The sequence below is a fragment of a genome, unplaced genomic scaffold (assembly GCF_019419815.1).
Source record: "Pyrus x bretschneideri cultivar Hongxiangsu unplaced genomic scaffold, Pyrus_bretschneideri_v1 Contig32, whole genome shotgun sequence".
NCBI classification, from domain to species: domain Eukaryota; kingdom Viridiplantae; phylum Streptophyta; class Magnoliopsida; order Rosales; family Rosaceae; genus Pyrus; species Pyrus x bretschneideri.
Genome location: NW_025999635.1, coordinates 2,392,515 through 2,404,809, shown reverse-complemented (window position 1 = coordinate 2,404,809; position 12,295 = coordinate 2,392,515). Strand labels below are relative to the sequence as shown.

The following is a 12,295-nucleotide window of genomic DNA, read 5'->3' as shown; positions in this document are numbered from 1 at the left end:
CGCTACAAAGCTCGTTTCGTTGCTAAAGGCTTCACTCAGGCTGAAGGTATTGATTATCATGACACTTTTTCTCCTACTGCTAAGATGATTACGGTGCGTTGTCTTCTTGCTCTTGCTGCTAGTCAGTCTTGGTCTCTTCATCAGCTTGATGTTAATAATGCTTTCTTACATGGTGACTTACATGAAGAAATCTATATGTCTCCTCCTCCTGGTCTTCGGCGACAGGGGGAGAATCTTGTGTGTCGCCTTCACAAGTCACTTTATGGTCTTAAGCAGGCTTCTCGCCAATGGTTTGCCAAATTCACTAGTGCCATCATTTCTGCCGGTTTTCAACAATCCAAAGCTGACTATTCATTGTTCACTAAAAAGTGTGGTATTTCTTTCACAGCTTTGCTCATTTATGTGGATGATATTGTGATTACAGGCAATGATGCTAGTGTCATTAATTCTCTGAAGTCTTTTCTCCGTGATCATTTTCGGATAAAAGACCTTGGTGATTTAAAATATTTTTTGGGTATTGAGGTTTCTCGTTCCAAACAAGGGATTTATATTTCTCAACGCAAGTATGCATTAGAGATTCTCAAGGACTATGGTTTTTTGGGAGCACGACCCATTGCTTTTCCTATGGATGACACAAAATTATCTGATAAAGGAGAACTTCTCAAGGATCCTGAAAAGTATCGACGATTAGTAGGTCGGTTAATATATCTCACTATCACTCGGCCGGATATCACCTATTCTGTGCATGTTCTAAGCCGTTTTATGCACGAGCCAAGGATATCTCATATGGATGCTGCGCTTCGTATTGTTCGTTATTTGAAGGCTACTCCAGGTCAAGGTTTATTATTTCGTTCTGACAACCAGACCAAGTTAACTGCTTTTTGTGATTCTGATTGGGCAGGTTGCCCTATCACTCGCCGTTCGACTACTGGGTATTGTGTATTCTTGGGCGGTTCTTTGATTTCTTGGCGGACGAAATGACAGAAAACTGTTTCGCTCTCTTCAGCAGAGGCGGAATATAGGGCCATGGCAGGTGCTTGTTGCGAGATAGTTTGGCTTCGTTTTTTGTTGAAGGATTTGAACATTCCTTTGGATGGTCCTTCCATTTTATTTTGTGATAATCAAGCAGCGTTACATATAGCTGCCAATCCTGTTTTTCATGAACGAACTCGTCACATTGAGATGGATTGTCACTTTATACGAGATAAGATTGTAGATGGCACAATAGAGACCAAGCATGTGGGTACGGCACAACAGTTGGCAGACTTGTTTACCAAACCTCTTGGGAAAGAAAAGTTTTCGGGTATGTTACGCAAGTTGGGAGTTCTTGACATCCACTCTCCAACTTGAGGGGGAGTGTTAGACAAATAAGGAATATGGTTGGAGTCCTTGTGTAATTGTATATAATATTATTATTGGAAGAATAAGCCGTCCTACAGCCGTCCTACCTTGTCCTACCTACACACTAGCCGTCCTACAGCCGTCAAGCCGTCCTACAGCCGTCCTACCTTGTCCTACCTACACACTAGGACGGCTACCTTGTCCTACCTACACATTTGTATCATGTATATATATATCCTTGTAATCTTGTAGAGAAAGATAATGAAAAAATAAGCATTCTCTTCCATTTGCATTCTCTTCCATAAGCATTCTCTTCCATTTGCATTCTCTTCCATTTTTCCACATTCATGTATCAATAACAAATATAATTTTTAGCCTACATACCTTTTTCTACATGTTCTAATTGTTTGGGTTGAATTTGGTATCAACATAAAAAGAAAATCAGTATGTTAATCGAATTCAAGCATCAATTCATTAGTCCTTTAAAAATCTACAAGAAAAATAATATAAATACATATTTATTGTAATTTGTTGACAACTGTTAATAATAGTGAGAAACGTTCACGAACAAGTGGATTGGAGTCATTTGTCAACTCTCCTCACTTATGCATTGAAGTCATTTTTCCGACAAATTATAGGTTTGATGAGTAAATATATAAGAAAAAAGTGGAGAGATATATGTGTTTTGGATAACGATATTCTCTTTTTGCACGTTTTTTAATTTTCTTATTTCTTTTTTCTCTTGATTCTCTCTTGATTCAATCTTTACGGTAAGAAAGTAAGTAATTTATTAGTGTACTTGAAATACGTTCACGTGAAGTTATTATTTCATTCAAATTATAATAAATATTTTATTAATAAATTTAAAAATTAACATATCAATACATAAAATAATGCATCACGTGATTTGCGTTTTAGTTTTAGTACTTACAAAAATTAGTAAAAATCAAGTTCCTTGTGGTTTTTGTAAGTGGGTGAGTTGACAAAATTATTGCGTATGTAGAGAGAAGGGCATCCTCTTTGGATCCCTTCTACTGAGCTAACTGAGCACAAAATCCGGACCGTTGAAATTTAATCCAACGATTAAAAATAGGAGATCCTATTAAAAAATTTAATAACTTTAACTGTTTGAGAAATTTCAAGGACCTGAATTTTTAGCTCAGTTCTTATGTGGAGAAAGACAAAAGGATGATGGGTATGTATGGATAATGGACCGCATGGCCCAAGTAAAAGGGAGCCGACGCGTGGAGAAGATATTTGCCGCGTCCGATCACGACCAGTTTAGGAAGGCGCGGAGAGACCGCGTCCCATCAATATAGCAAAAACGATAACCCATATAAAATTGGAGGGGACGCTACTCCATCTGTCCAGCATCTCAGATCTTTATTTCTTCCTCTTCATTTGGTTTTCTACTGAACAAAAAAATGGGCGGTGGGAAAGACAAGCAGCACGAAGACGAAGCAGCAGACAAGGGGCTTTTTAGTCAACTTGCACACGGACTCGGAGGAGGTTCTTACCCGCCTCAGCATGGGTACCCTTCCCAACACGGCGGCTACCCTCCCCAGCAAGGCGGCTACCCGCCCCAGCACGGCGGCTATCCTCCCCAGCAGGGCGGCTACCCTCCACAAGGTTACCCGCCCCAGCAGGGTGGATATCCACCGCAAGGGTACCCGCCGCAGCAGGGATATCCTCCCCAAGGATACCCGCCTCAACAGGGGTACCCACCGTCTGGGTATCCTCAGCCTGGCCATCAGGGCTCATCTGGTAATTCTATTTTTTTCCCGATCTCGTATGAATTTTTATGTGAATTGATGGATTAATCGGTGAAATATTGGTGGAACTTAATTACCACAGTTTTGGATCTGATGTGCTTTATATATTGCGAGACGTATAACACATGATTTTGTTACCCTAGTATGCATGTTTTATTAATTTGTAATTTAATATGTTATGATCTGCAAAAGAGAATCAAGTTTCAAATTACCCCAACCCGGGAGGCACGAGTAGAAACACAACACCCTATTTTTTGTTATCAAAGAATTTTCTTCTTTATGGTGGAACTAAGCACAATAGCGTTTTAGGATTCATACAGCCGATCCTACTTAGTAGGAAAAGGCTTTGTTGTTGTTGTTGTATGGTGTGATTGGACGAAGGACTTTAAATTTCGATGGAACTCGGGCTAAATTTGTTGAATGCGCTACAAAAATATGCAGTACGTTGGAGAGACTTTGAAATGAGAATTTGAAATGTGTCATTTGAAAGTGATTCGTTTAGTGTCTTTGAATTGCATTGGTAGCTTTCCAGTGCTTAACTAGTTCATTGGCGGCGTTTTTATAGTGCATTTTTAACAATCGAGTCTTAAGTTCCTTGGAACTATAATGTCGGAATGATCTTAGTGCATAAATGTCCATCTAGTCATATGAAGTGCTCACAGTCATATGTCTAGTCTCCTCTTATGATTACTTAGGCCTTGTGATTATCAGCTGATTAGGGTTGTAATTGTACTTGGATTTAAAGTTTTCTTAGCTTGTGGAGCTGTTCTCTGTACTCTCAAAGTTTCATAGTTTATTTCTCTACATGTCTTCATGTGTCAGTTTGATTCTGAGTGCTTGTGCTATTTTATCTCTTCAGGACACCATGGCGTAGGGACGTTGCTGGCTGGTGGTGCAGCCGCTGCTGCAGCTGCTGCTGGTGTTCACCATCTCACTCAAGGTGGTCAGCATGGCCAAGGTTCTCACGGTTCTTATGGTTCTCATGGTATGCTTCCTGGCGGTTATGGTGCTCACAATGTTGGTCACGGCTTTGCATCACATGGCGGGAAGCATGGCAAGTTCAAGCAGGGGAAATTCGGGAAGCATAAGAAAGGCAAGTTCGGCAAGCACGGTGGAGGCAAGTTCAAGAAATGGAAGTGATGCGTATCATACTGATCTTATGGATAAATAAATAAGCTGTCAATTACGATATGTGGTTCGATGGAAGTCCGTTATGTGTTTAATTCTGCAGAATTTGAACCATCTGTTTTTTCCTTATGACTTTGATTCTATATATGTTGACTCCTTGGCCATTTGACCCGCATTGTTATTATTTCTTCTTGTAGAAATGCGATTGTTTATGTCTGAGTTTTACACATTCGCCTTTGTCTTTGGAATTCTGGCTTTGTTTCTGTTATCCATTTTGGGTCGTTATTGTTTATAATGCATTTCAACGATTAGAACTTGTTTACACATTTTAGGTTCGCATTGAAAGATCATCCACGTAAAATTGGTCATCCAAATTTTATAATTGTTTGATCACGTAGAACGCTTATAGCAAGTGCTTATGAGCGGGATGGTTTTTCAAGTTCAAACAGACGCTTGCTAGTTTTTTTTTGGGGGCTTTTAGATCTAGGTCTAAAAACATAGATGGTTTTTAAGAGTGAGTTCAATTATCTAATTCCATGTTTTTATTTCTTTTATACTCATTTTATATTTTTTATAAATATTAAAAATCTTCTAATATTATGCATTTTTCAACTCCAAAAAATCTAATTAATATCTTACAACAACAAAAACTAATATGCTAACATAAATTATCTACAAAACATTCTACCTTAACTCAAGTAACAAATATATGAATATATATTATACATGTAAGCGAGATATAAAATCTAACTAAAAAGTAGGAAAAAACATAATATACCTACAAGCAAGACACATTAATTTGTGACACGTTGATTATAAAAAAGAATTTGTCATATAGATACATAAAAATAATTAACCTGTGATATAGGTTGATTATAAAAATTAAAAATAAAATCTATAAATGGGGTTTAAAGCAGGGGGAAGAACAAGAAATAATAAAAAATAAAAAGAAAAAAAAATAATCAAAGAGATAATTAAGAAGAAATTTGATTTTTATAATAAATCTTATCATTGAATAGATAATTATTGATAATTAAATAATTAAATTTAAGGAATTAGACTTATTTTAATAAATTGGAATATTTCTACTATGGGCTAAAAAAATTGAACTTATATCAAGTTTTTCCTTTTTTTTTTTTTTTCGAAAGCCCTATGATCAACAAAACAAACCCAAAGTCCTAGCCCATTGGGCCTATGCAATAAAACCCAAAAGTATCTTTGTTTTGATCTTTATGTGCCCAAATTACCCCAAAATAAAAAAAACCCTTGGATATTTATGCCAAACTTTCATTATTCAAGATAAAGCAAATATCGACAAACATGATTAGCAAGTAACGCGCCACTCATCACTCGTGCCATTGTTTGATAATTTAGTGTCTACGTCGTGACGATGAGACTGTCACACTAAAAAATTTCTCGACTTAACGATCATTGAATTAGAGAAACGTATGTATTAAAAAAGAAGTGTGATATCCATACACTCCATTTTACTTCCCACACACCTTTTCAATTTTCGGTCGTCGGATCGGATAAATTGAAGAATATCAACGGACAAAAATTAACAAAGGATATGTGAGAAGTAATTTAAGGTGTGTGGATAGCACATCTCTTAAAAAAATCATAATGATTGTGATAAAGCAAGGGATGTGTGTCTTTGAAGCAACCGTTAATAATAACTGTCATCAACGGAAATTAAAGTATAAACAAATCCAGGGCGCTGATCGGGCCCAAAGTTGGACCCATCACAACGTGATTGACGGCTGGATATGGGCCAGACCATGTGCTGACATGACAGTCCCTTCTAATCGCATGACGCTTGATAGGCTTGGTTGGTTGCTGGGCAAAGTCACGAAATTATTTTCTTTTTCTTTTTCTTTTTTCTTAGAGAGCAAACAAGGCTTTCTCATCAAAAGACTCTACTAAATTAAAGCACACCAAGGTCCAATTGTACTCTCTGACTTATGACCTCCCCCTACTTATGATAACCTAAGTCATTTATTTGATAATTGATACTATATAACTCATTATAATATGTGCCGGAGTAAGTCGGTGTTACAGTTACACTCCAAAAGTTCTTTTAAGTTTCACAATTTCTTAATTTTCATTTGGTTGTGTAGAAACACAAAGGTTGAGTTTGCAAATACAAACTGTCTTACTCCATATAAAATATTTGATAAAGCTGTCTGATTAGAGCAACTTTCACACTGAGTGAGACGCTCATAAAATTAGATGAAATCATAATATAAGGGAATAGTTGACTCATCAAATAACTCTCTAGCCTCTTTTTTTCCATCTAATTGGTTTATGTTTATTCTAGGATAGCTAGATGGTTAGAAGTTCTTCATTTTTTATTAATTCAATCGCTCTTTTGATTTGAATAAAAAAAAAAAAAAAATCATTATCATTATATTGCCTTCTTTTACACATTCATCTCTAGATTCTCTACCTCTACTGGGAAGGCACGGAGTTGGGATAGATATGTCTCAAAGATCAGGTATTTTGGAAAATGTTGTTGTCACGCTCGCCTAACTATTGAAAACTTGAGCCGACAAAACTATTCGACCAAGTAAGAGGGGGCTAAAAAGGGGAAAAAAAAGTAGAGATTTGAGAGTAGTTGAGCCAGCTTGGCGACTCCTTTGATTTGCTTACATTAACGACAGTCGTGACATGTAAAAGAGTTGGTTACTTAAGTTAATTATATATTTTTGTTTTTGTTTAATGATAGGTTAGGTTAAGGAAAGTAAAAACAGCCAAGCCCTTTCACTGTTTTAATCAACAAAATTAGTTTTAAGAGGAAAAAGGGAGCATTGGATCTTGTCATACAAGGTATGGGCATGACAATAGTTTGTTTATAAATTATTTTTTTTTTCAAAAAAAAAGATCAACTGGTGGCTTCGCCATGGCAGTCCACCTTTCCGAAGACCGAAAAGATTCACAGAAGCATTTCAACTCAAAACTGTGCAAACGCAAGGGTGAAATTTTATGAACCGGTCAAGCTGCTAATTCACTTTATGATATGAAGCTAGTGGGTCTAAATTTGAACTGCCTCGAGGCAGGCTTTACCTTTCACTTTTCACTAAAGAAAACATATAACCATAATGTTCCATAATTCATGGTACTGCAAAATGTTATCTCGTCGTACAATTTGTTATGTTTAGTTTTATCATGAACTATAGCAGTACAAGACATTTATGTTGTTAGACCAAAAATTTAAATCATTGATCAGGTTTTATTATTGGTTGAATATGACATAATGTATGGCACTAATTTAAGTCCGAAAACATAAATATGACAAGGAAATAATATCTACTCCATTTAAATCTTCATAAAAAAAAATAAAAATAAAAAAGAATTTGTATGCAACACATGCACCAAGATGATTTATGAACAAATCATATGACAACTATATAAACTCATTAAAACACTAAATAATACGTGATAGGCTTAAAATGCCGCTGAACTTCCCGAATACATGTTAGTTTTTCTTCTTTATGAAGGCATGGCTTGTGTTAATTTGCCAACAAACATGGAGGGGAAAATAGTGGAGGATGGAGGAGGAGAGTGAGAGAGACGCAGAGAAATCGTGTGGGTCCAAGGAAATCAAAAAATGAGGATAGCAACGTACGGCAAAAAGTTCAAACCTTCACGCTGAAGCTAAAAACACAGCTCCGTGAATATATTTGACTTGGTGTATAGCGATTTAAATTCCAAAGATATTTATGGCAGAATGGTAGGCACATATCATCCATTGTGTCTTCCCAATGGCCGGCACGCATTAGGCCTTCACTCGTGCGTGCAACTGTGATGAGTCAATATAGAGTCATTGGTTGTCTATGATCTCAACAACTCTCAAAATTATCATGTATAATTGACTGTGTATTTATATTTTGACCCCTGTAAATGGTTACGGCGAATTAAGTCATAACTTCTTCCTCCTAATTCTGTTTTATTTTAACATCTCTATTTTCCGTTTCTCTCTTCTTGCGTGCGACTAACTTTATTGTGTGAACCGAGTGCTTGATGAAATGCTTCAGTTAACAAGCTTGTTAGTCTTCAACATTAGTTGGCAGTTTCCTACAACCGCCTTTAACAAGGCTCTATTGATCATAGTAATTGTCGACATACGTTGGTGTAAGCTTTTGTCGGCAGGAATCGACAAGTGAACGTCAAGTGCTCGATGAAATGGTCCATGAATTTATGTTTTTTCGAAATCATGACTCCATTATTTAAAAAATTTGGCAATGCCAAAGTGTGCAACCTTCAGCTCCAATGCACTCAGATTTAGTCGTCCGACAGCCGATAACGTTAGTGAAAAATACTTGATCTATTTTATATTTACGTTTTGCCATTAAATTGAATAATAGTCGATTACCATAACAATCGAACAATAACAATTAGATCGATGAGTTTGCATCATCAAAACGAGGAGAGAAAGTATGGTAGATATTTTCCGAACACTTTTTTTCTTCGTTTGTTTTTCTCTTTATACACGCTCATGGATATTTCAAACAAACACTTAATTCATTTCAGTTCTTAATGTTGAAAAGAGAATGAACGTGCAAAAATCACTTCCCGCCGAGCAGTTTTTTTGACTGAAATAGAGTTGTAAAGAAATAGTATTGTAATGTGCTACCAACTGTAACCAACCATATAGTACAGCTCTAGGAGGGCCCCAACCATGTTCAGCTGAGTGTTGCTTTTCGGAAAACAACTGCAATCTGTGAAGTGGTTTTCGGAAAGGCATCCTTCCTTCAAGTCCTTCTCATCATCGAACTTTTAAAATTTAAGTTCATTTTTTAAAATATAAAAACTTTAACCGTTAAATCAAATTTCAAATAACCAGATAATAATGACTTGATAAAAAGAATCTGGTTAAGAACCAAGTCTTTTAGATTTGACTAACTTAATTAACCTAATACACCACTAAACAAATCCCTTAAACACAATTAAACAAATCATTACAGAATCCAGAAGAGTAAACAGAACTTGACAGAAAACTACTAATTTTTATTACTTATTAGTAGAATCTTACATCCCAAGAGAAAGGGGTAGTGAAATTTCACTTACAAACCAGAAATTAAATTACCCTAATCCAGAATTAAACACTGATTCTCCCCTAATCAAACTTTGGATTTGGAACAAATTAAATTAATTAAACCCAAATTATTACAACACAAAAGAACACATCTTTCCTAGTAATTTATCTTCCTCGACCTAAAAGCTAGCTCCCCAAAGAAGCCGCAGCAGCACCCTTCCAAATAAAACCTGGATATCTTTCTTATTGCTCCTAATCTAATCTCACATTCTTGAATCTCCTTAATTAAATAATTAAAAACCCAAAATACCACCTTCATAAAACCCTAATCGGAAAACCCTAATTTCTATATAATCTTCTCTTTTTTTTCTTCCCTTTTTGCCCCTTTGGAGTTGGAACTAAATCAGTAGGTCCACTCCTGGGGGAGGCGCAGTTCAAGATTTACCGGCCCCTCGGCCGCTGCCCTTAATCCAAGTCTTTGCTGAGTCAGCAGTGCGTTTCTCCGTGCCACCAGTGCCTCTGCAGAATCCAATTGCAGAAATTGTTATTTTAAGGAACGAACATAAACAGAGTTATAAATCTGAAACACAAAGTTTCCAGAAGTAGAAGGATTGAACTGTGAACTTAATTACCGTGGTCTGGCGCCAAAGCGGCGTTGAAACGCGGCGGAGCGTGGCGGTTCATGTCCTCGAAGCTCAGGTTCAGAGCGTGAACAACCTTGGCCGGCAGTAGAACAGTTGGACTGCCTATTTGATAGCAAAATCAAACATAATATGTCAAAATAAAGACCCGAAGTAATTTTAATTAAAAAACCAAAAAAAACAGACCGAAATGGTCGAAATCCAAAATTACAAATTAGTACCTGCTTTCTTGCGAGGTTCAGGAGGGGCAGGGTTTGTATATCTGCGAGGCAAGAAAACGCCGGTGCCAGCGCATTCCCTCTTGATGTTGGAACCGTTAGGCAAAACGGGACGCACGGCGGCGTTATTGTGGTGCTGTCCCTGTTGATTTTGATGGTGGTGCTGGTGGTGGTGATGGACTTGCAGCGGCGGCCATGCTGATTGGGGCAAATTAACACCATGCCCGCATCTCTCGTAACCTGCAGTGTTTCTTCCTCTGGTTTGGATCTGCTGGTGCTGCTGCTGTGGTTGCTGCTGTGGCTGAGCTGACCAAGGAAGATGATTTACTTGGTTCTCCTGCCTCACATGGTGAAACTGCAAAATACCGAAAACACCCTTGTCAGATCACAACACAAGCACATCAAAAAGCTCTGTTTTGCTCGACATGAAATGGGCTTTACGACTTCTACCTGAGGGAAGCTCCGGTTGGAGCAGAGACCGGGAGCAGAGTGTTGGGGAGGACTGGGGATCCGAGGTGGCACCATAAGTCCGCGGCGGCCGTGGTTGCCGCTGAACTCAGTTGCTCCACCAAGGCTGTTAGTCATCTTCAACCGCGCAACCTGCCCGGCTGCCGCGTAAATCAGCTCCCAGGTGTCGTCCTGAGCTCCAAACGGTGTCGTCGGTGGGGACGGCACCTGGGAAGACGGGCCCGTCGGGCTTCCGTTGCTCGACCAGCTCCCGACTCCGCTCAGAATTGACTGGGGAGACCCGGACATGACCCACTGAGTCAATACAGTAAAACTCGGTCAGCCTTTCGAAATTCCCAAATCTTAAACAGTAACAGTATAACAGAAAATAAATCTGATGTTGCAAGCTGAAATCTTTACCTCGGGTTTCTCTTTGGGGAACGCGTCGGGGACGGACAGCTTCTGGGTCTGGTGAGCCGGCTGCAGCGAGGACTGGCCAAGGCGGCGAGTCAGGCCGGCGAGGAAGTCCTCCTCGTCGCTGCTGCTGCCGCCCTCAGTCTCGGAGGAGCCCACCACGGACTCGACGGGGGAACTCAGGGCCCAGTTGGAATCGGACGAGTCGGACTCGAACGGGAACTCGGTGGGGAATCTGGCGCGGGGTTCGAGACAGTTTCCGCGGAAGCTGTTGCTGTCGTCCATGTTGTGGAGCACGACGTCGTCCGTGAGGAAGTGGGAGGGGAGATAGAACCCGGGATCGTCCTGGGACTGAGTCATACGGACTGGAGCGTATAAATGGATGAGGCTAGAGAGAAAGGGATGAAGAAAGAGAGAGAGAGAGAGAGAGAGAGGAGATGGATTGAGTTGAGAGTGAGAGAGTGTTGCTGCTTGGCGAAGATTTAATAATGAGAGGCCAGTTGAGTTTGCTGGGGTTTGCAGGCTGGGAGGGACTGGGACCCCCAAAAACACAAGGTTAGAGAGAGAAACAAGAGAGAGAGAGAGAGAGAGTAAAGGAAAGGGAATGGGATGGGGAGTTGAGGACGATGTGGAAGACAAGCTGCCTTTATTAAGGTTTCAGGGTCTATTTGGGACAATTCAAAAAATTAAAAACAATTATATAAATTTGAAATTATGAAAATTGAGAGAGGGAAGGTTGGGGCAGGCTGGGATTGTGCAAACAACAGAAAGACTGGGCCATTGGTTGGAGACGTTTGTCCTTCTATGCAAACTCGCGCACTAAGTTTTCAAAAAAAATAATAATAATAACTCACGAGCTATATGTATAGTTATTTTTGAACCTTCGTTTTTTTTTTTTTTTTTTTTTTTTTTTTGTACTAGTTTTTTCTTGAATCTGTCATATTTTTGCAATTTAATTAATTGAGTGATTAGAAAAGGAGGAAGAAAATAGAGTGCAAAAACTATTTTGACTTGAGTGATGTTATTGTGGAACCAGTAATAACACTTACATGTATTTAATATAACAATCATCTAACAGTTATATTTAATTCATTTGGATGTATGTTTTTGTGAAATATTATTGGCATTCCAAAAATCTCATTTTACACTCTTCACAAATGTATTTTTCTTTTCTAATATAAAAAATTTGGAGTGTATAATGAGATTTTTTCAGTGCTACTAACAGTTTACATGTCTTCAATGCAATCATTATATGTCTCTTCGGAGACACTCAACTTTGGTGATTGATTTAGGGATGTA

General features: G+C 38.4%; 2 protein-coding genes across 2 annotated transcripts; one reads left to right on the top strand and one right to left on the bottom strand.

The window, feature by feature from the left end:
- The first annotated feature begins 2,618 nt into the window (after positions 1–2,618).
- On the top strand, positions 2,619–4,470 carry LOC103936041 (glycine-rich protein A3-like). The gene is made up of 2 exons (XM_009345875.3): positions 2,619–3,105; positions 3,973–4,470. Exons 1-2 carry the CDS (start codon positions 2,766–2,768, stop codon positions 4,251–4,253), a joined length of 621 nt encoding a protein of 206 aa, XP_009344150.2. The 5' UTR covers positions 2,619–2,765; the 3' UTR covers positions 4,254–4,470.
- A 4,757-nt stretch (positions 4,471–9,227) lies between these two features.
- LOC103936034 lies at positions 9,228–11,614 on the bottom strand. The gene is made up of 5 exons (XM_009345870.3): positions 11,003–11,614; positions 10,586–10,897; positions 10,139–10,490; positions 9,909–10,022; positions 9,228–9,795 (listed from the first exon to the last, which is right to left on the bottom strand). Exons 1-5 carry the CDS (start codon positions 11,354–11,356, stop codon positions 9,680–9,682), a joined length of 1,248 nt encoding a protein of 415 aa, XP_009344145.2. The 5' UTR covers positions 11,357–11,614; the 3' UTR covers positions 9,228–9,679.
- Positions 11,615–12,295: the final 681 nt, after the last annotated feature.

Excerpts from the sequence above, each read along its gene's own strand:
- LOC103936041 (XM_009345875.3), top strand. The coding sequence starts at position 2,766 with ATGGGCGGTGGGAAAGACAAGCAGCACGAAGACGAAGCAGCAGACAAG. Across the intron at positions 3,106-3,972 it reads TGGCCATCAGGGCTCATCTG|GACACCATGGCGTAGGGACG; the intron begins GTAATTCTATTT and ends TTATCTCTTCAG.
- LOC103936034 (XM_009345870.3), bottom strand. The coding sequence starts at position 11,356 with ATGACTCAGTCCCAGGACGATCCCGGGTTCTATCTCCCCTCCCACTTC. Across the intron at positions 10,898-11,002 it reads TCCCCAAAGAGAAACCCGAG|TGGGTCATGTCCGGGTCTCC; the intron begins GTAAAGATTTCA and ends GTATTGACTCAG. Across the intron at positions 9,796-9,908 it reads CGCTTTGGCGCCAGACCACG|AGGCACTGGTGGCACGGAGA; the intron begins GTAATTAAGTTC and ends TGGATTCTGCAG.